The sequence below is a fragment of the Dendrobates tinctorius genome, unplaced genomic scaffold (assembly GCF_039654945.1).
Source record: "Dendrobates tinctorius isolate UK_male_01 unplaced genomic scaffold, ASM3965494v1 ptg000201l, whole genome shotgun sequence".
In the NCBI taxonomy this organism is placed as follows: domain Eukaryota; kingdom Metazoa; phylum Chordata; class Amphibia; order Anura; family Dendrobatidae; genus Dendrobates; species Dendrobates tinctorius.
In genome coordinates, this window is record NW_027361868.1 from 3,905,451 (window position 1) to 3,931,715 (window position 26,265).

A 26,265-nucleotide genomic window follows, 5' to 3' on the forward strand; every position below is an offset into this window, starting at 1 on the left:
GTCACTGTGTCTGTGAGGTAGGAGAGTCACTGTGTCTGTGAGGCAGGAGAGTCACTGTGTCTGTGAGGCAGGAGAGTCACTGTGTCTGTGAGGCAGGAGAGTCACTGTGTCTGTGAGGCAGGAGAGTCACTGTGTCTGTGAGGCAGGAGAGTCACTGTGTCTGTGAGGCAGGAGAGTCACTGTGTCTGTGAGGCAGGAGAGTCACTGTGTCTGTGAGGCAGGAGAGTCACTGTGTCTGTGAGGTAGGAGAGTCACTGTGTCTGTGAGGCAGGAGAGTCACTGTGTCTGTGAGGCAGGAGAGTCACTGTGTCTGTGAGGCCGGAGAGTCACTGTGTCTGTGAGGCCGGAGAGTCACTGTGTCTGTGAGGCCGGAGAGTCATGGTGCCTGTGAGGCAGGACAGTCAATGTGTCTGTGAGGCAGGACAGTCAATGTGTCTGTGAGGCAGGACAGTCAATGTGTCTGTGAGGCAGGAGAGTCACTGTGTCTGTGAAGCAGGAGAGTCACTGTCTGTGAGTTAAGAGAAAAACAAAAACTGTGGCCAAAATGGATCAAGGAGGAGTTACTGTATAAGCTAGTGTCGAAGTGGCGTCAGGACTAAAAAAAAATGCAGTGCCGCCAAGTTATCATGTTGATAAAATTGGTCCAATTTGCTTATTTTTTTGCATATTCGTAAATGAACTCATTTCACAAAATTGTTTGTTAACGCCTACTATTATGTCATCAACTTCTCTCGAGGCTACAATTAGTATTCAGTGTTCAATATTAGAGGGGCTAGGGGGCAGTAATATGCAAGTCGTGAGTTGGTGTAAGAACCAAAATTGCCGAGAGAATTGCAGTAAAACGTATCGTGGGCCATATTTTTTATAAAATTTTCGAATACTCCTAAATGCACTAATTTCCCCCCAAAACTTTTTTTTTAAAATTCTTCACTTAAATCATTGATTTTTTTTGGGTTCCGAATATAATTATTCGATCCTAATATTTGTTACTGACTGTTACCTCCACCACCCTTAGATTGCCTATAGATCCGTGTCCTAATTTTGTACCCTCGGATTGTTGGTCACCTCTTGTGCATTTTTCCTATTCTCGTTTACAACCAGGATTAAAAAACACTTTTTTTTGAGGATACTTATTTTTGGAGCTCAAAGGAACGTCTGTAAAAATATAAAAAATTTTTTCCAAGAGCGATTGATCTGATAATTTTAGTAAACGACGTAGGTTAACCCCTTAATGTAGCAGGTGTAGAGGAGGGGACCACAGTGGCTGTAGCGGCCCGTGATGTCATCTTGGCTATAACAGGTTCACAAGTGCATCTGTCACTGGGGTAGCTAAATAAAGACTCAATCAGAACCCTAAACATAGTAACACATTGTAAAAGCCGCCAAGACAATATGTGCCATCGAGTCGAAATGGAATGTTTTTGTTTTTCCATAACGGTGAAGAATTCTGATTTCTTCACAACCATCTGTGTTTCAAAAATGCTATTATTTATTTGGATAAAGCCAAACGGTCTTTTGTTTGTTTTTTTTTTTTGTTTGTTTGTTTCTTCACAGCCATTTTTCGTAGAATAGATCTTGATCGTCCCGTAAAGTTTTTGCTTTCTCCTTAAGGTGGAAATTTTTGGATTTCCTTCAAATCATCTATATCTTGTCGTGTGGATGTGATGCGTACTAATATGCTGTATAGGTACCTGATCCATTGTGTACTTGTACACTGCAGGGGACAAGTAAGATTTTGGAAGCTGAGGTTGTGTATTTTTTTTTTAACCCTTTCATATGTGAAAAATGTTCAGATTAGCGAGCAGCCAATGGGGGTTAATCTGTTTATCATGGCAAAGGGAGGACAAGAGAGCACAGAATGAATCTTCTCTTTCTTAGTTTTCAGAGTGTACAGATCAAATATTGGAGAATATAGGAAAATAAAATAAAGAGCATTTCGTTGGACTCCTAATTTTAAAACAAGATGACTTCCAGGGATTTTCCTAACTTGTCTCAACCATGGATGAAGTAAGACTTTTTTTTTTCTATTTATTTACACGACAGTGCACACACGCTGCCCATTGATCGCAGAGATGCATATATGTGTATACATGATTATCATGGAGTTTTGGCATTTTTATATTTTTAAAGAGATACTGTGTAAAAATAGACGCTGTGACGCAACTGTTTGCACTGTAAGAAGCACATAACAGCACGATGACAAGACAGCTAGTGGGGGCCTTTACTAAGCAAAGTCCAGAGCGGAGCACACGGTGGTCATCATACTCGCTGTGTTTTAGACATACTTTTTTTTTACTTTTTTTTTTACCTTTAACTTTACAGTTCTGAAAAGTTGTCAGAATAAGGGTAAGATAGCGAAGAAGAGATTATATGGGAGAAAATAGCGTTTTCGCGACTTGTGATAATATTATCTTGTCTCATGCACCAAGTTGAGTGCAGTTTGCAAAATGTTCATGCAAAGAATTTTTTTAATCTATAAATCTTCTGTATCTATCATCTATCTATTATCGATCTGTCTATTATATATCTATATTTCTTTCTATCTATCTATCTATCTATCAATCATCTATCTATTATATATCTATTTATAATCTATGATCTAGCTATCTATACATCTATCTCCTATCTACCTATTATCTGTCTATTTATCTATCTATCTATCTATCTATCATCTGTCTATCTATCTAGCTATCTAGCTATTTATCTATCTATCTATCATCTATCTATTATCTGTTTATCTATCTATCTAGCTATCTATTATCTATCTATCCATCAATCTATTATCTGTTTATCTATGTATCTATCTATATATTATCTATCTCTATCTATTATCTATCTATCTATCTATCATCTATTTATCTATCATCTATCTATTATCTATTTATATATCTATTATCGATCATCTATCATCTATCTACCTATCTGTCTGTCTATTTATCTATCTGTCTATTATATATCTATCTATTATATATCTATCTATTATATATCTATCTATTATATATCTATCTAGCTATCTGGGCAAAACATTATATGGGTCAATAAATCACTATATTTTGGACTTTTGGAGTGCTGCATTTTCTGGATATCTAGCTATTATCTATCTATCTACTCTGTCTATCTATCAACTATCATTCTTTCTATTATCTATCTATGTATCTATTTTCTATCTATCTACGGTATCTATCTATCTATCTATCTATCTATCTATCTATCATCTATCTATGTATCTATTTTCTATCTATCTACAGTATCTATCTATCTATCTATCCAAAAAAACAGGAAAAAATCCAGAGGGTGAAGACTTTATTCACCCATAAGCTTTTTTTAGTGCTACCTTTTTATATGTTCATGAGCAATTGTGTGCTCAATATCGTGAGGATTGCACCCTTGTCATTATGCCCCCTTAGTATCGCTCCATTTTCTTATTTTACATCTATGTATCGTTCTACCTCATATTTCTTTATCTTTCTGCATCATACATGTCCATTTATCTACATATCTCTATAAAATCTACTTGTATTTCGCAAGTCATTAGATAATAAGCCTAGCTTATTACTCACAGATTTCGTATGAAAATCCCACATCCCAGCCGGATACAGCACAGACTGGTCATGAGACATCCTAAATGGATCCTGTGGTCTAGGGCCTGTGAAATTACTGCTTAAGACTTAGCGTAAAAAAAAAAATGTCTTCCTCCAAACTCATATTCATGTAGGCCATAATTCTGATGTTAATGGCACAAGTGGGAAAATCACTGTAGTTGAGTGTTTAACTTCTGCATCATTACAGAAAGTGTTACAGGAAACCTGCTAGAAAGACGGTACAAGAGGAGTCAGTAGCGTGTGACTGCCTGGCGGTGACTCTTCATACTCGGCCCGATAGTCACCTATAACCACAGGAAGTCATGGACCTCCGACCGAGCTTCAGTATCCACATCATTGGGAGATTCTTCTTGAATATCCAGTGTGTAATTCGCCAATGTAATATCTAGCTGTGTAAAAATGTTCCAAATTAAAATTAAATTAGTTAATTACTAGAGATGGGCAAATTGATTCAATGCAAATCGAATTTGTGTAGAATTTTTAGGAACTCGCTGATCCCAGCAGATTTACACAAGATGCGATTTGCTTCATTTGAGTCACTTAAAATGGCCATTTTATGCATTGGAGAAGGTTGCTTCAGCTATAAAAAAAATCACATGACTTGGAGCATGCTTCCCCATGATACCTTAAAGCTTTCACATCATATGGTGTAGCATAGACAATCAGTATGAACTATCATAGCCTGCATAAAAGCTGGGGCAGAGAATGCAGCAGTCATTTTGCAGTGAATTTGGATAGTAACAGGACTTCATGGCTCACAGCTTAGTCATAGTGATAGGGAGAGAAAACCACAAAATTCTAAAACCATACAGATACTGTGTGACAGCACAACAATGAAGAAGATTAATATGTGGAGAAAATAGATAATAAATAGAATAATAAAGATTTAATGAATAGAGAGAAATAGATAGGAGAGTCACTGTGTCTATGAGTAAGGAGATCCACTGTGTCTGATAGCTAGGAGAGTCACTGTGTCTGTGAGGCAGGAGAGTCACTGTGTCTCTGAGGCTGGAGAATCAGTGTGTCTGTGATGCAGGAGAGCACCTGTGCCTGTGAGGCAGTAGAATCACTGTGTCTGTGAGTTAGGACAGTCACTGTATCTGTGAGACACGAGAGTCACTGTGTCTGTCAGGAGAGTCATTGTGTCTTTGAGGCAGTAGAGTCACTGTGTCTGTGAGGCAGGAGAGTCACTGCATCTGTGAGGCAGGAGAGTCACTGTGTTTGTGAGGTAGGTGAGTCACTTTGTGAGTTAGGACTGTCACTATATCTGTGAGACAGGAGACTCACTGTGTCTGTTAGGAGAGTCACTGTGTCTGTGAGGCAGGAGAGTCACTGTGTCTGTGAGGCCGGAGACTCACTGTGTCTGTGAGGCCGGAGAGTCACTGTGTCTGTGAGGCCGGAGAGTCACTGTGTCTGTGAGGCCAGAGAGTCACTGTGTCTGTGAGGCAGGAGAGTCACTGTGTCTGTGAGGCAGGAGAGTCACTGTGTCTTTGAGGCTGGAGAGTCACTGTGTCTGTGAGGCAGGAGAGTCACTGTGTCTGTGAGGCAGGAGAGTCACTGTGTCTGTGAGGCCGGAGAGTCACTGTGTCTGTGAGGCCAGAGAGTCACTGTGTCTGTGAGGCAGGAGAGTCACTGTGTCTGTGAGGCAGGAGAGTCACTGTGTCTTTGAGGCTGGAGAGTCACTGTGTCTGTGAGGCAGGAGAGTCACTGTGTCTGTGAGGCAGGAGAGTCACTGTGTCTTTGAGGCTGGAGAGTCACTGTGTCTGTGAGGCAGGAGAGTCACTGTGTCTGTGAGGCAGGAGAGTCACTGTGTCTGTGAGGCAGGAGAGTCACTGTGTCTGTGAGGCCGGAGAGTCACTGTGTCTGTGAGGCCGGAGAGTCACTGTGTCTGTGAGGCAGGAGAGTCACTGTGTCTGTTAGGCAGGAGAGTCACTGTGTCTATGAGGCAGGAGAGTCACTCTTTCTGTGTGGCAGGAGGGTCACTGTGTCTGTGAGGCAGGAGGGTCACTGTGTCTATGAGGCAGGAGAGTCACTGTGTCTATGAGGCAGGAGAGTCACTGTGTCTATGAGGCAGGAGAGTCACTGTGTCTATGAGGCAGGAGAGTCACTGTGTCTATGAGGCAGGAGAGTCACTGTGTCTGTGAGGCAGGAGAGTCACTGTGTCTGTTAGGCAGGAGAGTCACTGTGTCTGTGAGGCAGGAGAGTCACTGTGTCTGTGAGGCAGGAGAGTCACTGTGTCTGTGAGGCAGGAGAGTCACTGTGTCTGTGAGGCCAGAGAGCCACTGTGTCTATGAGGCAGGAGAGTCACTGTGTCTGTGAGGCTGGAGAGTCATTGTGTCTGTGAGGCTGGAGAGTCATTGTGTCTGTGAGGCAGGAGAGTCACTGTGTCTGTGAGGCTGGAGAGTCACTGTGTCTGTGAGGCTGGAGAGTCACTGTGTCTGTGAGGTAGGAGAGTCACTGTGTCTGTGAGGCCGGAGAGCCACTGTGTCTGTGAGGCAGGAGAGTCACTGTGTCTGTGAGGCTGGAGAGTCACTGTGTCTGTGAGGCTGGAGAGTCACTGTGTCTGTGAGGTAGGAGAGTCACTGTGTCTGTGAGGCCGGAGAGTCACTGTGTCTGTGAGGCAGGAGAGTCACTGTGTCTGTGAGGCCAGAGAGTCACTGTGTCTGTGAGGCCAGAGAGTCACTGTGTCTGTGAGGCCGGAGAGTCACTGTGTCTGTGAGGCAGGAGAGTCACTGTGTCTGTGAGGCAGGAGAGTCACTGTGTCTGTGAGGCCGGAGAGTCACTGTGTCTGTGAGGTAGGAGAGTCACTGTGTCTGTGAGGCCGGAGAGTCACTGTGTCTGTGAGGCCGGAGAGTCACTGTGTCTGTGAGGCCGGAGAGTCACTGTGTCTGTGAGGCCGGAGAGTCACTGTGTCTGTGAGGCCGGAGAGTCACTGTGTCTGTGAGGCCGGAGAGTCACTGTGTCTGTGAGGCAGGAGAGTCACTGTGTCTGTGAGGCAGGAGAGTCACTGTGTCTGTGAGGCAGGAGAGTCACAGTGTCTGTTAGTTAGGAGAGTCACTGTGCTTGTGAGGCCGGAGAGTCACTGTGTCTGTGAGGTAGGAGAGTCACTGTGTCTGTGAGGCAGGAGAGTCACTGTGTCTGTGAGGCAGGAGAGTCACTGTGTCTGTGAGGCCGGAGAGTCACTGTGTCATAGAATCATAGAATCATAGAATCGTAGAGTTGGAAAGGACCTCCTGGGCCATCTGGTCCAACCCCCTGCTCAAAGCAGGATTCGCTAAATCATCCCAGTCAGATGTCTGTCCAGCCTCTGTTTGAAGACATCCATTGAAGGAGAACTCACCACTTCTCGTGGCAGCTTGTTCCACTCATTGATCACCCTAACTGTCAAAAAGTTTTTTCTAATATCTAATCTGTGTCTCCTCCCATTCAGTTTCATCCCATTGCTTCTAGTCTTTCCTTGTGCAAATGAGAATAAAGTTGATCCTTCTACAATGTGACAGCCCTTTAGATATTTGTAGACAGCTATTAAGTCTCCTCTCAGTCTTCTCTTTTGCAAACTAAACAATCCCAAATCCTGCAACCTTTCCTCATAAGACAGGGTTTGCAGACCGGTCACCATTCTGGTTGCTCTTTTCTGAACTTGCTCCAGTTTGTTGATGTCTTTTTTAAAATGTGGTGCCCAAAACTGGACACAATATTCCAGATGAGGTCTGACCAAAGAGGAGTAGAGGGAAATAATGACTTCACGTGATCTAGACTGTATGCTTCTGTTAATACATCCTAGAATTGCATTTGCTTTTTTTGCTGCTGCATCACACTGTTGACTCATATTCAGTCTGTGATCTATTAGTATACCCAAGTCTTTTTCACATGTGCTGTTGCTTAGGCCTATTCCTCCCATTCTGTATATGCTTTTTTCATTTTTATTGCCCAGATGTAGTACTTTGCATTTTTCCCTGTTAAAAACCATTCTGTTAGTTGCTGCCCACTTCTCCAGTTTATTTATATCTTTTTGAATCCTCTCTCTCTCTTCTAGTATTAGCTATCCCTCCTAGCTTTGTGTCATCAGCAAATTTAATCAGTTTACCCTCAATTCCTTCATCTAAATCGTTGATAAAGATGTTGAACAATACAGGGCCCAGGACAGAGCCCTGTGGTACCCCACTTGAGACATTCTTCCAACTGGATGTGCAGCCATTTACGACCACTCTTTGGGTCCGATCACTAAGCCAGTTATGAATCCACCTAACAGTTGCCTTGTCCATTCCATACTTAGTCATTTTTTCAATAAGGATTGTATGAGATACTTTGTCAAATGCTTTGCTGAAGTCAAGATATACTATATCTACAGCATTTCCTTGATCCACCCAATCAGTGATTCCGTCATAGAAGGAAATTAAGTTAGTCTGACATGACTTACTAGTTACAAACCCATGCTGACTCTGTTTAATCACTTCATTCTTATCCAGGTATTGACATACATGTTGTTTAATAATTTGTTCAAAGATCTTTCCTGGTATAGAAGTCAGACTCACCGGCCTATAGTTGCCTGGGTCCACCTTCTTCCCCTTTTTGAAGATAGGAACAACATTTGCTCTTCTCCAGTCTTCTGGGACTTCTCCTGTTTTCCAAGAATTTTCAAAGATTATGGAGAGGGGTTCAAAAATTTCTTCTGCTATCTCCTTCAGTACTCTGGGGTGTAATTCATCTGGACCTGGAGACTTGAATTCATTTAGGTTAGCTAAGTGTTTCCTCACTATCTTTCTGTTTATATATATCCTGGATTCTTCTATTCCCTTAATAGGACAGTGAAGAACAGTTGATGTCACATTTCCTTTCTGAGAGAAAACAGATGCAAAATAGGAATTTAAAAGTTCGGCCTTCTCAACATCCTGTCTTACCATTTCATCATTTTCATCCTGTAAAAATCCTATAGCATCTTTGACTTTTCTTTTACTTTTGACATATCCCCAAAATCCTTTATTATTGCCTTTGACATCTCTTGCAAGCCTCAATTCATTGTCAGCTTTAGATAATCTGATTTGTGCCCTGCAGGTTCTGCAGACAGCATTATATTCTTCTTTAGATATGCCTCCCTCTTTCCATTTTATAAACATTTTTTTCTTCCTTTTTAGCATGTGCTTAAGTTCTGTGTTCATCCATCCTGGCTTCCTTAAATGCTTCCTATTCTTCCCTCTTTTCGGAATTGTTAACAATTGTGCTTTGAGAATTTAATTTTTCAAGATTTCCCATCCTTCCTGGACATTTTTGTCTTTAAGGATATCCAGCCATTGGATCCCTCCAATTCTCTTTTTGAATCCCTTAAAATCTGCCTTTCTGAAATCTAACCTTGACGTCTGAGTCTTCACAGGTCTTCCGCCTCTAGTTATCCAAAATTCTAAAATAGCATGGTCGCTACCTCCTAGGGTCCCAGCCACTTTTACCTCCTCAACCATTTCCTCCCTGTTTATAAGGATTAGATCCAAGGTAGCAGTTCCCCTTGTTTTCTCCCCTACCTTTTGGAAGATAAAGTTGTCAGCCAGAGAGGATAAGAATTTCCTTGACCTGTTAGTTTTGCCTGAGAGAGATTCCCAACAAATGTCTGGATAGTTGAAATCTCCCATGACAACTATGTCATATTTTTGGGAGAACTTGGCCATTTGATGCATAAAGAGTTCATCCATATCTTCAGCTTGCACAGGCGGCCTGTAGTAAATGCCTACAATGGTGTCCTTTCCATTGTTCTGTCCTTGTATTCTTACCCAAACAGTTTCCACAGAACTCCCAGTCTCTGAAGCTTCAATCTCTGTGCAGATATAAGCGTTTCTAACATACAATGCGACACCTCCTCCTCGTTTATCAAGTCTGTTTCTTGCAAATAAGTTGTATCCTTCTAGTCTTGTATTCCAATCATGTGTATCGTCCCACCAAGTTTCAGTGATTCCAATGACATCATATTTCTTTTCCTGTGTTAGTAGTTCCAATTCTCCTTGTTTGTTGCCCATGCTTTGTGCATTAGTATAGAAACATTTTAGTTTGTGATTGGTTTCTCTTTCTCCAATATTTTTATTAATTAGATTCTTTTGTCTTTGTTCTTCCTTTCCACTTCTAATAGCAGAGTTCTCAATAGCATTTGTCAGGTGTATGGCTTTTTCTGGTCTTTTGCTTCCCTTCCCATGTTGTTCTAGTTTAAAGCTCTCCTTACAAGTGTAGCAAGGCGACTTCCAAATACATGCTTTCCAGTCTTCGTAAGGTGCACCCCATCTATAGCAAGTATTCCATCTTGTGTCGGTGAGGCCGGAGAGTCACTGTGTCGGTGAGGCCGGAGAGTCACTGTGTCTGTGAGGCCGGAGAGTCACTGTGTCTGTGAGGCAGGAGAGTCACTGTCTGTGAGGCAGGAGAGTCACAGTGTCTGTTAGTTAGGATAGTCACTGTGCTTGTGAGGCCGGAGAGTCACTGTGTCTGTGAGGCCGGAGAGTCACTGTGTTTGTGAAGCAGGAGAGTCACTGTGTCTGTGAGGTAGGAGAGTCACTGTGTCTGTGAGGTAGGAGAGTCACTGTGTCTGTGAGGCCGGAGAGTCACTGTCTGTGAGGCCGGAGAGTCACTGTCTGTGAGGCAGGAGAGTCACTGTCTGTGAGGCCGGAGAGTCACTGTGTCTGTGAGGCAGGAGAGTCACTGTCTGTGAGGCAGGAGAGTCACAGTGTCTGTTAGTTAGGATAGTCACTGTGCTTGTGAGGCCGGAGAGTCACTGTGTCTGTGAGGCCGGAGAGTCACTGTGTTTGTGAAGCAGGAGAGTCACTGTGTCTGTGAGGTAGGAGAGTCACTGTGTCTGTGAGGTAGGAGAGTCACTGTGTCTGTGAGGTAGGAGAGTCACTGTGTCTGTGAGGCCGGAGAGTCACTGTCTGTGAGGCCGGAGAGTCACTGTCTGTGAGGCCGGAGAGTCACTGTCTGTGAGGCCGGAGAGTCACTGTCTGTGAGGCAGGAGAGTCACTGTCTGTGAGGCAGGAGAGTCACTGTGTCTGTTAGTTAGGAGAGTCACTGTGTTCAGTTTTACTCCATCACCTCTACAGCATTACTCCATTCCCAATTAAAATAATGTGGAGATGTGCTGTAGCTAAGCTCTAGCTCCTCTAGACTTACTCTTTGTAATTTTTCTTTTTTTTAGCCAATAGAAGGTATTTTGAATTAGTCTTTTTAAACCAAGTAACTGAGGGCATTGAGACTTACCATTTATGCAATACTACTGGAAATTTTTAGATCCAAAAAAATGGAGATGAAAGGGGTGAAATGGCAGTTCATCTAATACATTAAAGGGTCTTCTTTTTGTGGTGGCTTTAGCAGCCCACTACAGTCCAGTGAAGACGGTGAACATCCTCCTACGGCACGTGACATAAGTAGTTAGTACTCATGACTGATTAGTACCAACAATTGGCCTCCAGGGGTGCTGTTTGACTTTTGTACCACTGGACCAAGAAATAATCCAACCATACCTAATCATACCAAAAAAAAAACTAACAAAAAAAATTATGCCTAGCAAAGAAAACAAAATTTTCTTTATGGAACTGCTTATGTGACTAATATTCCAAAGATAATCATATACTCACTACCGCATGTAGTTTATGTATTATTTTTTTTTTGTGTGAATATGATAGAATGGTTTTGCATTTATTGCATTTTTCTATTTAATACTTGACTTTTGAGTCAATATTGTTTTGGCGCTTAGTGTTTAACCTAATTCTGCATCGATAGCCTCCACTACACAAAAACAAATTCATGTAACGATGCTCTCTCATCCATAGTGCGCCTGTCTTTTGCTATACATTTCTCTGCCCACATGCTGCTCTCTTGCTCCAGTGACAAGAGTATACCTGGAAGACAAGCCCCTCCAAGCGGAGGCAGCTAGCGTCAGACAGGGCGCTCCGCCATCTGTCCCACCTGCTGCATTCATGTGTCCATCTGGTATCTGCAGTAGCTCATCGCAGACTTCAACACAAGAGCACTTGGTCTGGAAAAACAGGCAGCGTGAATTATTTAGGTTGTGTGTAAATACGAAAAGGGAGGTGATGCGATGGTGAGGTATGAGGAACGAGCCGAAGATTCACTGTATATATGTATACATGCTGTATATACGTATATACATGTATGTATACAGGAAAACAAAAGCCCAAACTGCATTAAAAAAAGTGATTGAACAGGTTTTTGTAGAAGCCACCACTGAAGAGTAAAACTAACTATATGCTCCTAACTATGTGAAAGAAGAAAAACGTATTATAATCCTTAATAAGAATCCCTGTTATGTTCTCTGTAGGGGACTCCCTAAATTATATTGTTGGCTTTACTCGCTCAATGGACTCTCCAAGTCAAATATGAGTCGATGTTAATTGCAGTGGACACTTGGTTACGCTCGAGGCAGTGGGTTCTCTAAGTCGTACAGTATGTTACTACAGTGGACTCGGTAATCATGTGTTATGTTCACTGCTGTGGACGCTCTAAGTCATGATGAATGATATATGCTCACTATGGCAGACTCTCTAAGCCATACCATATGTCATGCCTCCTGCTGTGGACTCTCTTAGTCACTATGTATGTTATGCTCACTACAGCAGACTCTCTAAGTCATACCATATGTTTTACCCATTGTTGGGGACTTTCTAAGCCATACCATATGTTGTACCCACTTCTGTGGACTCTCTAAGTCATACCAAATGTTTTACCCATTGTTGTGGACTCTCTAAGTCACACCATATGTTGTACCCACTGCTGTGGACTCTCTAAGTCATACCATATGTTGTACCCACTTCTGTGGACTCTCTAAGTCATACCATATGTTTTACCCATTGTTGTGGACTCTCTAAGTCATACCATATGTTTTACCCATTGTTGTGGACTCTCTAAGTCATACCATATGGTGTACCCACTGCTGTGGACTTTCTAAGTCATACCATATGTTGTACCCACTTCTGTGGACTCTCTAAGTCATACCATATGTTTTACCCATTGTTGTGGACTCTCTAAGTCATACCATATGTTGTACCCACTGCTGCGGACTCTCTAAGTCATACCATATGTTGTACCCACTGCTGTGGACTCTCTAAGTCATACCATATATTTTACCCATTGTTATGGACTCTCTAAGTCACACCATATGTTTTACCCATTGTTGTGGACTCTCTAACCCATACCATATGTTGTACCCACTGCTGTGGACTCTCTAAGTCATACCATATATTGTACCCATTGTTGTGGACTCTCTAAGTCACACCATATATTTTACCCATTGTTGTGGACTCTCTAAGTCATACCATATATTTTACCCACTGCTGTGGACTCTCTAACCCATACCATATATTTTACCCACTGCTGTGGACTCTCTAAGTCATACCATATGTTTTACCCATTGTTGTGGACTCTCTAAGTCATACCATATATTTTACCCATTGTTGTGGACTCTCTAAGTCATTCCATATGTTTTACCCATTGTTGTGGACTTTCTAAGCCATACCATATGTTTTACCCATTGTTGTGGACTCTCTAAGTCACACCATATGTTTTACCCATTGTTGTGGACTCTCTAAGTCATACCATATATTTTACCCATTGTTGTGGACTCTCTAAGTCATTCCATATGTTTTACCCATTGTTGGGGACTTTCTAAGCCATACCATATATTTTACCCATTGTTGTGGACTCTCTAAGTCATTCCATATGTTTTACCCATTGTTGGGGACTTTCTAAGTCATACCATATGTTTTACCCATTGTTGTGGACGCTCTAACCCATACCATATATTTTACCCACTGCTGTGGACTCTCTAAGTCACACCATATGTTTTACCCATTGTTGTGGACTCTCTAAGTCATACCATATATTTTACCCATTGTTGTGGACTCTCTAAGTCATTCCATATATTTTACCCATTGTTGGGGACTTTCTAAGCCATACCATATGTTGTACCCACTGCTGCAGACTCTCTAACTCACACCATATGTTGTGTCCACTCTAGCGGACTCTCTAATTCACATCTTATATTATGCCCACTGCAATTAACTCTCTACTTTAGACTAATTTTAGATATGCCATGTTCACTACAGAAGTACTCTCTAAGTCATATCATATGTTGTACCCACTGCTGGGGACCCTCTAACTCACACCATATATTATAACAAGAGCTGCAGACTCTCTAAGTCATACCATATCTTATCCTCACTACTGCAGGCTCTCTATGTCATATTACCCTCAATGTAACGGACTCTCCAACTCGAACCATACCATGCGCCCATTGCTGCAGACTCTCTGTGCCATATCTTACTCTCTAAATCATACCACGTGTTATGCTCACTGCAGTGGACTCTCAAGAGTGCAATGACTTTACGATGCATAGGTCTCCATCTTCTAAGGCACTGTAACCAATTGTGCATGAATATACTATAACTGCACCTTTCTAGCAACAGGACCCTGGTGCTACTGTGTGACCTACATTCCCTATAGCTACCCTTCTGGTGCGCTCTTTTGAAGAACTGCAAAAATGAGCAAAACTGCGATTGACCCGCCCAAACTTTTTTAACTCGAAATAATTGGCAGCGTCAACCTCACATGACAAGGAAAAGCTTGAGACTGCTGAGGGATTTCCTAATGCAAGCTGTGATTAACAGTGGTATAAATAGCCCATCTACAAGACAGTCGCAAATAAGATTGTGCGGCGTACGCCATAGTAATAGGAAGAATTACCTTTTTAATTATAGTTTTTCATTAACCTTCAACTTGAGTTAAGCTTGATCCTATTTGTTTGGGCCATTGGCAGACAGACAAATAGCACATTACAGAACGCCAGCCGTATTCCTTCTGTCTTCTATGGAGCCGGAGAACCATTGATAATGACATTATTCTGCATATTTCATTAAACAAAAGTCCCGACAAACCCACAAAACCACAGAGGCTCAAAAGACAAACGCTCAACATAGAGCAAGAGTAAATCATATCACATAACACATTCTGGGCTTAGCTCGGCAGCCATTCAGGCCGGATGATCCACTTACTTGGACACATTGCAGTTCATTACGTGGAGGACTCGGCTCGTGGGTTTGTAAATAGACCGCCGTATACAATCGGGGATTAATATTTGATATGACTGTATAATGTAATAAAGCCAAGTGTTCTCATATATGATATGTGCAAGGGCAAAGCATAGGGCGGAAAAGTCCCAAAAGTTTGGGTAAACTATCTATTCTTTTTATTTGGCTTGAGTTAGGCCAGTCTGAAGAACTGATTCTGAGGACCCAACCTGTGCTTATCATTGGTGATTATCGCCATAAAAAAAGGAAGGGGGACCTCCAATGGTCCCTGGAACTGGGACCCTAACTATCACTGCACCGGGGGTACTCTTGATGGTAGAGAGGCCTAAGTCTCTGACCTTACTATGGTCCTGTTATACCCTGAGATGTCCCCTCCTACTTACCAAGGAGGGCTTGGACTGATATGTTAGTGTAAAGACATGTAAGACAAACAGGAATAACAGAAAGCGACATACAAACAAAAACACTCACCAAGGGTAAGGAGGTATATCAGAAAGGATAGGCAGGTACTAACCAAATGGTAAAAGGGATAAAGTGGAAAGCATACACCCCAAAAACAGCACGCAACAATCTCTAGTAGCAACCCATGATCTCCAATTCATCACAGCATCTCTACGGAGCTAGGAAGCAAAACTTTTACTGGCAAGACAGAGAAGGTCTGGCCAGGTTTTATAGGGATATGCAATAACCTGATCAGAAACAGATGAAAATGGAGCTGCAAATTTCTGACCAGCCCAGAAAGGATCGTTAACCTCTCCAGCACCAAAAGAAAAAAAAATAATTTAATATGGGTCCCAAACACACAGGCTAAATGGAGGATTTGCGACTCACAGTACACAGAGATCTTCAACCCCCCCAGGTCTCCCAGGTTGACGTGACACACTCGTAATACCTCCTAGGTTTTTGGAGTCTATTGTTGTATAATATCCTATGTCCATCGGAGGATCCTCTGTTACTCTAGTGGGCCATTGAGACCATGTTGGTTTGATTAGCCTAGATCAGTGTTTCCCAAACTGCAGTCCTCATGACCCCCCACAGATCAGGGTTTCAGGATTTGGTCAGTATTTCACAGGCGAAGAGATTATCATCGAGACATCAGAAACTGTGGAATACTAAGGAATTCCTGAAAACATGATTTGTTGGGGGTCGTGAGGACTGGAGTTTGGGAAACACTGGTCTAGATCATTTCATACATTGAAACTATTGAGCTAATTTCATTATTACAATGCAGAGGTGATGGGGATTTGCAGGAATCTTTTGCAGTGGCTAGAACCGAAGTCCTTCAAGCCACCTCCTACCTGCTGGCATCTTCAGTTGATAACATAGCCTGGAACGGTGTCATTACTACCAATCTAAAGAGGAGCCGGAAATGTCGGCAAGTAGGAGCCGGGCTCCCATCTAGCAGCTACAGAATGCTGAACTGGCAGTTGGACCATTGTCCTGTGAATTCATTTGCTCATCTTTAGTAAAGTGATAGTTAGCAAGTGACCTTGCCTGTCCTTTGTTAATTATCAGCCACTGTTGTTAATATACTATACAGGATAGATAGATAGATAGATAGATAGATAGATAGATAGATAGATAGATAGATAAAAAATGAAAAGCAGGCAGCATTCCAAAATATTTTTTTAAAAAGTGGACTATATCTAGCCCATGTTGCATGACGTTTCGGTCTCAAGGAACCTTTGTCAAGCCTGAAAAAAGTCAATTTTTTTTGCATTTTTTTGAGTACTGCCTGCTTTTATTTTTTTCCATAGTTTGTAACTTGATAATTGTCCGAGAAGCCTTGAGCCCCCCATTTATTTGTTATAGTGCTGTTCCATTTATTTCCACAGATAGATAGATTGGCTTGAAGGTCAAACAATGCTAATTACAACTTTAACCTCATTTGAGTAGTAACTGAACTAATCCGAGTGATTCTGCTTTTTTTTTTTCCTTTTTCTTTCCATTGCTGCAATGCAGTATGTGTTCATTCCGAAAAAAAAAAGTGTAATTTATTTTTTTTTTTAGAATGGCATCTGTGCATAAATACTCTGGAGAAATAAACGCATGCATTTATGTAAATCAGCCGTGCATGCTGGCAAGCTTGGCATTTTCTATTATTTAACTTTACAACTTGAGTAAAATGAGAAGAAACTGATGCAACTAATAAACTACCGGTGTATAAATCTGCAGCGAGTGCTGCCACGAGTGGCCTCTACTGCTCTCATGGTCGTTTTATTCAATATCTGGCAGTATAAGAAAAGGGAAAATCCAGTCCAAATTCCCTAGAGAGATCACGCACCTCCGGCTCCTCGGAGCTTTCTGGAGGTGTGAAACTTTCAGAAACATGAAGAATCTCGGAGCTGTGCCAATGTGCTTCATGCACTGTACAGATGCAAATTGTCTCTGCTGAGAGGAAGCGTACTAGAACTCTAGCGCCACCTATAGGAAGTAGCGATCCTAAAAGTCAATATCGACTCTCTAACGAGGCTTGTCACATGACTTACAACTGCTATTTCCTATAGGTGGCACTAGAGTTCTACTCCTCTTCCTCTCTGAAGAGACAATTTGCATATTTCCCATTGGAGCATTGCGGCTTAAAAATCTCCTCACCTTGGCATGTCAGTCTCTGCAAGGAGAAACGTTACCCCTTGGATCCCGGTCAGATGCCTCTCACCCAGCCAAACGAGATCTCACACTTTGTACTGATGAGGGGTAGTTCCTTGAAACACAGTGTCTGCAAATTGAGATCTTGGTTTTGTCTTTTATCCTCAGTCATCTGAAAGGCTCATGAGAGAGTCGATATTGACTTTTAGGATTACTACTTCTTATAGGTGGCACTAGAGATCTAGTGAGATAATTTGCATACTTCCCAGAGGAGCATTGTAGCTTAAAAGCCTCCTCACCTTGGCATGTCATGCTTAACATCCAATGTTACCCCTTAGATGCACTGTATTGGGCGCATTCATTCTAGAAATTAGTAATGTTCTCACAAACATCTGTAATATGAGACTATTTTGAATGTTTTTTCTTTAGGATATGCCTAATAGTAGTAAGGAATCTATAATATAGGCAGACATATGTAGCTAAAGGCTTAGTAACAGAACGGATAATTGATCAATTACATGAGAGACCTAGCTAGAAGTTTGTGGACCCTATCTATTTATACATTTACTGTATCTATCTATCTATCTATCTATTATCTATCTGTCTATCTATCTATCTATCTATCCATCTGTCTATCTATTATCTATCTATTATTTATCTATCTCATATCTATTATCTATCTAATATTTATCTATTATCTATCTATTATTTATCTATCTCATATCTATTATCTATCTAATATTTATCTATTATCTATCTCTATCTATTTATCTATCTATATGTATCTATCTCATATCTATTATCTATCTATCTATCTAATATTTGCCTATTATCTATCTCATATCTATTTTTGTATTTCATAATTTCCTGTGTCTTTAGACCACTCACTTTCTCATCTGTTTAACTATACCATATCTAGATAAGTTTATCTATCTATCTACCTATTTATCTATCTAAAACTATATAAAAGTGTTAGTACACTATCCCACTACTCCCAGCAATTAGCTGTAACCTTCATGTCAGCCAGGGAGCAAGTGCTCAGTTTGGCTGCAGCACTCCCTCAGGACAAATAGAGCATTACACAATTAAAGGGAATCTGTCACCCCATTTTTGAGATATCATATAATGATATTCAATTGTGTGTCACATAACAATTCTCTTAGTACTTTTGCTTCCCCCTGACCCCGCACCTTTCATGCATAAATACCTTTTTTATATTGGTTCAGATGTATGTAAACTGCCGCGGTCCGGTCCGATGGGCGGGGCTTATTCACCTGCTCCTCCTCCTCCCTGTCTTGCTCTACACAAGAAGAAATGCGTAGAGCAAGACAGGGAGGGGAGAGCAGGTGAATAAGCCCCGCCCATTGGACCGGACCGCGGCAGTTTACATACATCTGAACCGATATAAGCAAGGTATTTATGCATGAAAGGTGCGGGGTCAGGGGGAAGCAAAAGTACTAAGAGAATCCTTATGTGACACACAATTGAATGCGATCATTATATGATATCTCAAAAACGGGGTGACAGATTCCCTTTAACGTGTATATCCATGGACTGTCCATATAATACATAACCATGTTGTGTCCTCCATACTCAGAGATGGTTTTTGTATTCACTCTAGAAGTCCCCATAAAGTATTATCGAGCTGTCTCACTCTTATGAGGCATGCCAAATATACACCTCCTTTTTTCATACTAGGTTTTTCTAAAAAAAAAAAAAAAAAAAAATGCCAAAAAAGCGAGCTGCTGGGAGAACAGCTTCCGATGTTCTAATTAAAGAGCCCAGACAGTAATTCTACAGTTTTGGTTGCATCATTGAACCTGTAATTGCGCCGGGCTTTCTGTATGTTGTCAATGAAGTCGAATTGACTTGTACAATTCTGCAGAGGAAGCATTATATCTTCATTCCACGCCACAAAAACAAACATCCCCCCCAAAATATAGAATTTTTTTATTTTAGCTGTCTGTTGGACCGACAAGAAAATGAACATTTCACAGGATGAATTCTTAAAAAGACTGGGTGGGTGTGATGCATTTGTCAGTCTGGGTTTAGATCTGCGGAGGCAAGAGACAGCTTGAATACACAGCCGCCCGGCTACTTGCTAAAGATTTGCACAAATTTCAGCCGCAGCCTTCAAAAGAGATTTCTTGAATTGAAGTGAATTGGATTTTTTAAGGTTAACCCATGTCAAACCTATTACGTTCAATTCACATGCAAAATCCCTTTTATGTTTCTTTCTTCTTTTCTCCATTTCTTTCTTGAAGGCGAAGGGGAATGATGAACGCCATGCGGGGCATTTGAGTAAGGTTTAGCCAAAAAATTGGGCATTTCTGTAATTGGATGATGATAAATATGATTTGTCTGATCTGCTGTAGATATTAGGAAAAAATAATAAATATGTATTTTATTTTTTTGTTTATGTGTAAATGAGTTCATATATGTGATTAGTGGAGGGGTAGATTGGCCATTTGGGCATTAGTCTAGGACAAGATGGACTACAACCCGTTTACCTGTTAAAGCACTGCTAAATTTGGGAGCCTAAGTATCATTGTATAATAGTTGGTTGGGGACCCATGACCTTCAAAATTTAGGGCCCCAAGTCACTTATTTCTGTAGACTTTTTACATCCTAATCAAAGAAATGAGCCGAAATATAAGCTGGTATATGTGCAAAGTGCAAGAGTATGTTCACACTGTGGCCATTTCACCGACAAAATCCAAGAAAAACAGCAAAGAAAACAAATTGAGCATATACCCTGTAAATAAATAGTAATAGTACATGTAAATCACATAGGGTACTTGGTTCAGGCTATTTTATTTTAAGGCATAATAGTCAGCCCACCACAACAAGGTGACCCAAATTTAAGGTATAACAGTCATCTCACCACAACAAGGTGACCCATCGAGATGGTCCTAGTCTTTTCTCTAGTATTAAAACCTCACCTTGTGTGAAGTGACATCAGTGTGAATAATGGCAGAACAGGACCGGGTCCTGACTGAAACACCCATCCATGGGAAGCTATACAGATGCTAGTAAGCTTAGAAACCATTCTACTTACCCCTCCCAATCTTTCATATTTTTAATACTGTCCTCTTTCTATATAAATGTTATAGTTTGTCCTCAGACTCCTGGGCTCAGGTTGAGTTCAATGGCCTCTCTGCAACAGAAGAGGTTTCAATTAGAGGTGTACATGGAAATCTAGGGGTCCTTAAGAAAGGTTCACATTGGGGCTTTTTGCTTTCATTAAACAAACCATTGGGTTCCCATAATTTTATTGCATGGGCCTAATGGGGGGTGACAAAAGGGTTCGCCCCTCTTGATTAACCACTCAGATGTCATGGTTTAGAGTCACCTTGGTGTCAAAGGGTTAAACTGCGGCGATCAGATATGGTTCCTATAGCGAATATCTTCTCTGTAATACCCAATGCGTGAGCATGCTCCATGCAAACTATCCTGACGTCTGCCCTACATATATATAACGGATGTCAGGATAAGTGAGTAGATGGCAGGTAGGGGGACGGGCCTTCAGCATTGCACCCTTCCCCCTGCAGAACCCTATGATGGTCATGTGACCTGCCACCATTGATTGTACACCACTGCTTAATGGTGAATCCTGTTGTACATTTTGCATTGGTCCTCGAGGGCTGGTGCTCCGCCTATAGTTACACCCCTGCTTAGTTTGACCAATCAGATCGCTGCAGCTTTTTTTTAAAGGGACTCTGAAAAAATGAGAATTTTTCAATAACAGTCAATTTCGGTGCTCAAGTTCAATAGACAGACTTCTAAAATATATACATTGGAGAGAGAAACAACCCGCCATGTCATGTATAGTACCGGTCCCTTCTTGGACCCACCATACTACAGCACATACATACACATAAAATGTAACTTCATTATAAATTCAGCTCTTGCTGCTCGATTCTCCCTCCTGCTCTATTGCATATCCGTCTTCCATACCTCACCTAGTAATGGCGATTCGGCCTCTACAGCGTACAGCGCTGCCATATTTGATGAATTATCGCTTCATTTCTGGTCCACTTCTATTAAAGTGACTTCAACTGGACTAGTGACCTTGGCTCTACCCCAAGAGGAAAATGCAACGTCCAGTCCTAAGGCAGAGAGACGATGGAAAAACCCTCCTGCGGGAAGACAGGAGGGAAACTCGGGCTAGAACAGGCCACAATAAGGAGACTATTAAAGTTACACCTACATCACTAATGATCATGGGGCAGTGTCACTCCGGAATGGGCACAACAATGTGTATGTGCACAGAGACAAAGGCGTCCATGGTAGTAAATAATCCACCGCCTGCGGGACATCGCACTCCAGTGATGTCATAGCCGCACCGGCAGAGGCCATTTATTGTACATTACATGCGAATCGACTGACATTCATCCCGTTACATGGATCATGTGTATCAGGAAGTCAGGGAGGATTGCTCCATTACTCATATGATCCATCTCACTGGGAGTTTAGGGACTGAACAGTGTGACTCAATGTAAGTAACCATAGATAGATAGATAGATAGATAGATAATAGATGATAGATAGATAGATGACAAATAGATAGATAATAGATGATAGATAGATAGACAATAAATAGATGACCGATAGATAATAGATAGATAATAGATATAAGACAGATAGATAGATAAATAGATAAATAATAGATGATAGATAATAGATAGATAATAGATATATGACAGATAGATAAATACATAATAGATAGATGATAGATAGATAATAGATATATAGATAGAAAGATAGATAATAGATGATAGATAGAGAGATAGATAGAAAAAATAGAATGTAAGCAACACTCCAATGGAAATAAGTGAAAAATAATGTACTTTATTCATATTTATCTTTCATCTATCTATCTATCTATCTATCTATCTATCTATTATCTCTCTTTGTATCTATCTATCTATCTATCTATCTATCTTATCTATCTATCCATCTATATCTATCATCTATCTATTATCTATCATCTATCTATTATCTCTCTATCTATCTATTATCTATCTATCTATCGATCGATCTATCTATCTATCTATCCCGTCTATTTATCCTATCTATCTATCTATCTATCTATCTATCTATCTATCTATCTATCTATCTATCTATCTATCTATGTCTCTCTCATTGTCTGCTGTGGATACATGTGATACCAGTGATAGATGTCGCTCGCTCCGCTTGTGTTTTATTTATTAGAGTTCACAGTTTAGGATTTGTGGCCGGACACACCTGAGCCAATAGTTTTCCCTTGAGACAGTTCTCCGGATAAACTGCAGCCCCCTACTGCCCATTAACCATCACAAACTGGTTCCAGTCTCTGCTCCCAGCTGCAAAATGAGATTGCGCTCCCCTCCTTGTGACAGAGCGATGTCTGCGGCCTCCCTAGCGCCTCTCAGCAGTGATATCGCACGGGATGTGATTACGGGATTGCCATCTTGCTAATGTTATAAGTGCATATAATGTGCGGCAGCCTCACACCGGGGAAGATAATGTAATATTAAATATGAAAATCCCATGACCAAGTCTATTGTTATCGCATCCAGGACCAAGTCTCAGTTTAGTGATACTTTGTGAATCAAATATTCCTTTCGAAACATTTCACAATTTATCTCTGGAGTAACATTTCTGTTCTAAGAACCCCCCCCCCCACACACTTTTGATTAATTAGATGGGGCAGCCCCCCCATCCAGCCCGGCTCCTCACCATCTCCACCCATTTGGCAGAGCTGCCCAAAACCGGCATGAAGATTCACAACATTTTTGGCCAACTCTGCAAAGTGCAAGAAGGTTGCGACTTTTCAAAGTATTTTACAAACTGCCATTAACATAGCGATGAATCGGGCTCCCCAGAGTCACTTTAAAGGGAATATGTCAGCAGATTTTTGCTATATAATCTGAGGGCAGCATAATTTAGGGGCTGAAACACCGATTTCAGTGATGCGTCACTTATTAGGCTGTGCACTATAGTTTCAATACAATGAGTGTTTTATCAGCAGGAGATTATCACCAACAGACTAGCTCCCCTGTGCCTCCTGATCCAACCCCAGCGCTGATTAGCAGCTTACTGTCAATACACAATGTACAGAAGAAAAGTTCCAAATAGTGGTATGGGCGGGAGCAGCTCTCTAAGGCCGGGGTCACACTTGCGAGTGCAATGCAAGAAAATCGCGCATCAATACCCAGCACTGCCTCCGGCACTCGGGACCGGACCGTTCAGCTGCATAGAAATACATGCAGCCGCACACTCCGGTCCCGAGTGCTGGCGACAGTGCCGAGTATTGATGCGCGAGTTTCTCGCATCCCAATCGTAAGTGTGACCCCGGTCTAAATTTGCTACATCTAAAAACTCTGACTTTTGCAACCTGTACGCTAAGTGATACATCACCAGAATCAGGGTCTCTTTCTCTACATTATGCTGCTCTCATATGAAGTAGCAAAATCCTGGTGCCAGATTCCCTTTAATAAATTCTGAATCCCTGAAGCCACCACTAGGGGGAGTCAATATGCATACAGACTTCTACATAAATCTCAATGGTAAACCTGTCTTCATTAAACTCCTAAGCTCCCTCTAGTGGTGGTAGCAGGTAATGCAGTGTTATAATTTAATTTATACAAGAGAGTGTAACAAATAAAAAAAAAAAAGCAGATATATTATTACATTAGTGACTAATTATTGTTTCACTCAACTTGCTTGTTTGCTAAAAATCATTCTTGTCTTTAAAATCAGCATTTCCAAGTTACAGAGGTCCATCAAGTTCAACCTCTCTCCACCAATTATACATTTTTTGGCGCTAAATTAATTATAACCCGCAATGTTACGTGTATCGAGGAAATCATCCAGCCTGTGTGTAAAAGCTGTTATAATGTCAGCCATTACACTCTTGTGGTCGGCATTCCACAGTCTGACTGCTCTAACTGTAAAGAACCCTTTCCTATTTAGCTGCCGGAATCACCAGTGAGTTTCTGGTGGGCTTCTTCTTAGACACAGAAGCCAATCAGAACAGGTGGAACTGAAATGTTAAACATGGGAAGAACTTAAATAAAAGAGTACGGGTGGCGGATTTTAGCTTACGTAAGACCCCCAATAGATATTGCAGTTAAAGTGAAGTCATACCAGGTCTCCTACTACTCGTAAGCCCAGAATACAATATACGTCAAGTGAATGAGGCCGTATCCCATTAGTTGTGTAACAGCGCGTTTTATTGACCCGCATCCTGTCCATTCGCCCTCGCGATCGCCGACACTTATCATATCCTTCCATACTTTTTTCCCCGAGCTTTCTCAACTTCAAAAATCATGAAAAGTAAATTCCTTTTTTTTTTTTGCACCTGTCCACCGTGACAAGCCGAGAGAAAATTGTGGTCATTTGGATTAAAGACATATCCATCAGCGGCGGCGGCGGCGGACAGGTTATTATATGTCTTTTTAGAATATATGAATCCCATCTGCGACATGTTAGGAGGCTGAGAGTGCCAGCGTTATATAAATAATCATCCGATTGCTGATATACTGTGCGCGCTCGCAGTATATTCCCTCTATAGCAGCATTCTCAGCCTTATAACCCGTAACATAAATCTCACCTTTTTTTTTATTAAATAAAGCGCCGCGGAATAACATTTCCGAAGCGCCGCTGCTTTTTGCCACTAGTACGCCTTATTACATTTAGCCTAGATCTGACATCTTGAAAGGTGGTTTAGCTTAAGTATATTGATGCATGTCACCGTCCTAGATGTGATGACAGCGAGTCCTGTTTAACACGCAGCACCTTAGCGTAGGGGGCTCCAGCGCATGATTTAATCTCACTAATATGGTCGTACGCGACAGAGATTAGCATAAAACGGCTGCTAAGGTGCACAATGGCGCTTGCTACTTCTAACGAGGCAGTTTGCTTTTCATCAGGGTGTAATAAATTTCGTAAACCGTTTCTATAGAGTTGTTTTTGAAGGTGTGTATGACTTTAAATGGGAGTGGCTTAGGATGTGTGTGGCACTAAAGGGGGCGTCGGCTTTTAGATCAGTTTAAAAGCCACAGCAACATTTTTTTTTTTTTTTTACAAAAACAAAAATAATGTAGCAAGTGTTGCGCATCTGTTAGTGGTTTAACTTGGCAAACAGGTTTTCTAGAAGTTTTATGAAGTGCAACTCAACGTTGACTTTTTTTTTACAAACCTCACATAAATTAAAAATGTAAAAAGGTTTTTATGAAACAGCTCTACTTTTTTTCATTAGTTGTGTAGGGCAGTGCAGATCAGGACAATTGACTTGAGTGCGGCTAAGTTGCAGTACCGAAATCGGCCTTGTGCCCAAGAGTGGCGCTGTTTATGTTAAAAAAAAATTCCAATTGTGTTTCTCTATTTTCTGCTACTGGATTTGCAAGATTTGACGTTTGCGACAAGTGCTAGATTCTAAAATTGGATTATAAGGCTTTCTGGATTATTAGGAATATTTTATTTTTAAGTATTTTATTTAACACAAAGTAAAAACAATACAAAGTTGTCGGTTATATAGTTTTTTCTCTATGTAAACTGTCAGTAGCACCTTCACATTTTAATGTGAGAATTTGTGCACCTGAAGGCTATTTGCCATTTAAAATTTTGTCATCCACATTTATATCTGGAGTCATCAGAAGTCACAACCGATTAATACGGAAAGTCTTCTCAAGCAGATATATAGAAAAAAGTCTGGATGCAGCTTTTTATCACATAGTTTATCTATGTGGCTGCATGTCCTATCTTTGCTCATACGATTCAATATATATATATATATATTATATATATATATATATATATATACTTATAGCAGTTTCAGACTTTTTCTGATACAAAGCTCCAAGTCCTCTGGACATAGTTAGTAATAAAATTCTGTCTTCCTGCTGCCACCACTAGAGGGAGCTAACTGAATACAATTTCTTCATAGAACTCAACATTGATACAGTATGCAGTAAGCTACTTAGCTCCCCCTAGTGACATCTTCATACCAGTAGAATA

At 41.1% G+C, this 26,265-nt stretch overlaps 1 protein-coding gene across 8 annotated transcripts in view; it reads left to right on the plus strand.

The window, feature by feature from the left end:
- ESRRG (estrogen related receptor gamma) overlaps nt 1-26,265 on the plus strand; it is a 1,000,720-nt gene that overhangs the window by 759,675 nt on the left and 214,780 nt on the right. For 5 of the 8 annotated variants that reach the window (XM_073553347.1, XM_073553348.1, XM_073553349.1 and 2 more), the window contains one exon: nt 1,879-2,007. The exons of the other annotated variants lie outside the window; for them this stretch is intronic. In XM_073553347.1, the coding sequence (XP_073409448.1) occupies nt 1,964-2,007 (44 nt within the window). In that variant the 5' untranslated portion in view covers nt 1,879-1,963. The remainder of the gene's footprint in view (nt 1-1,878; nt 2,008-26,265) is intronic. 8 annotated transcript variants of the gene reach the window in all.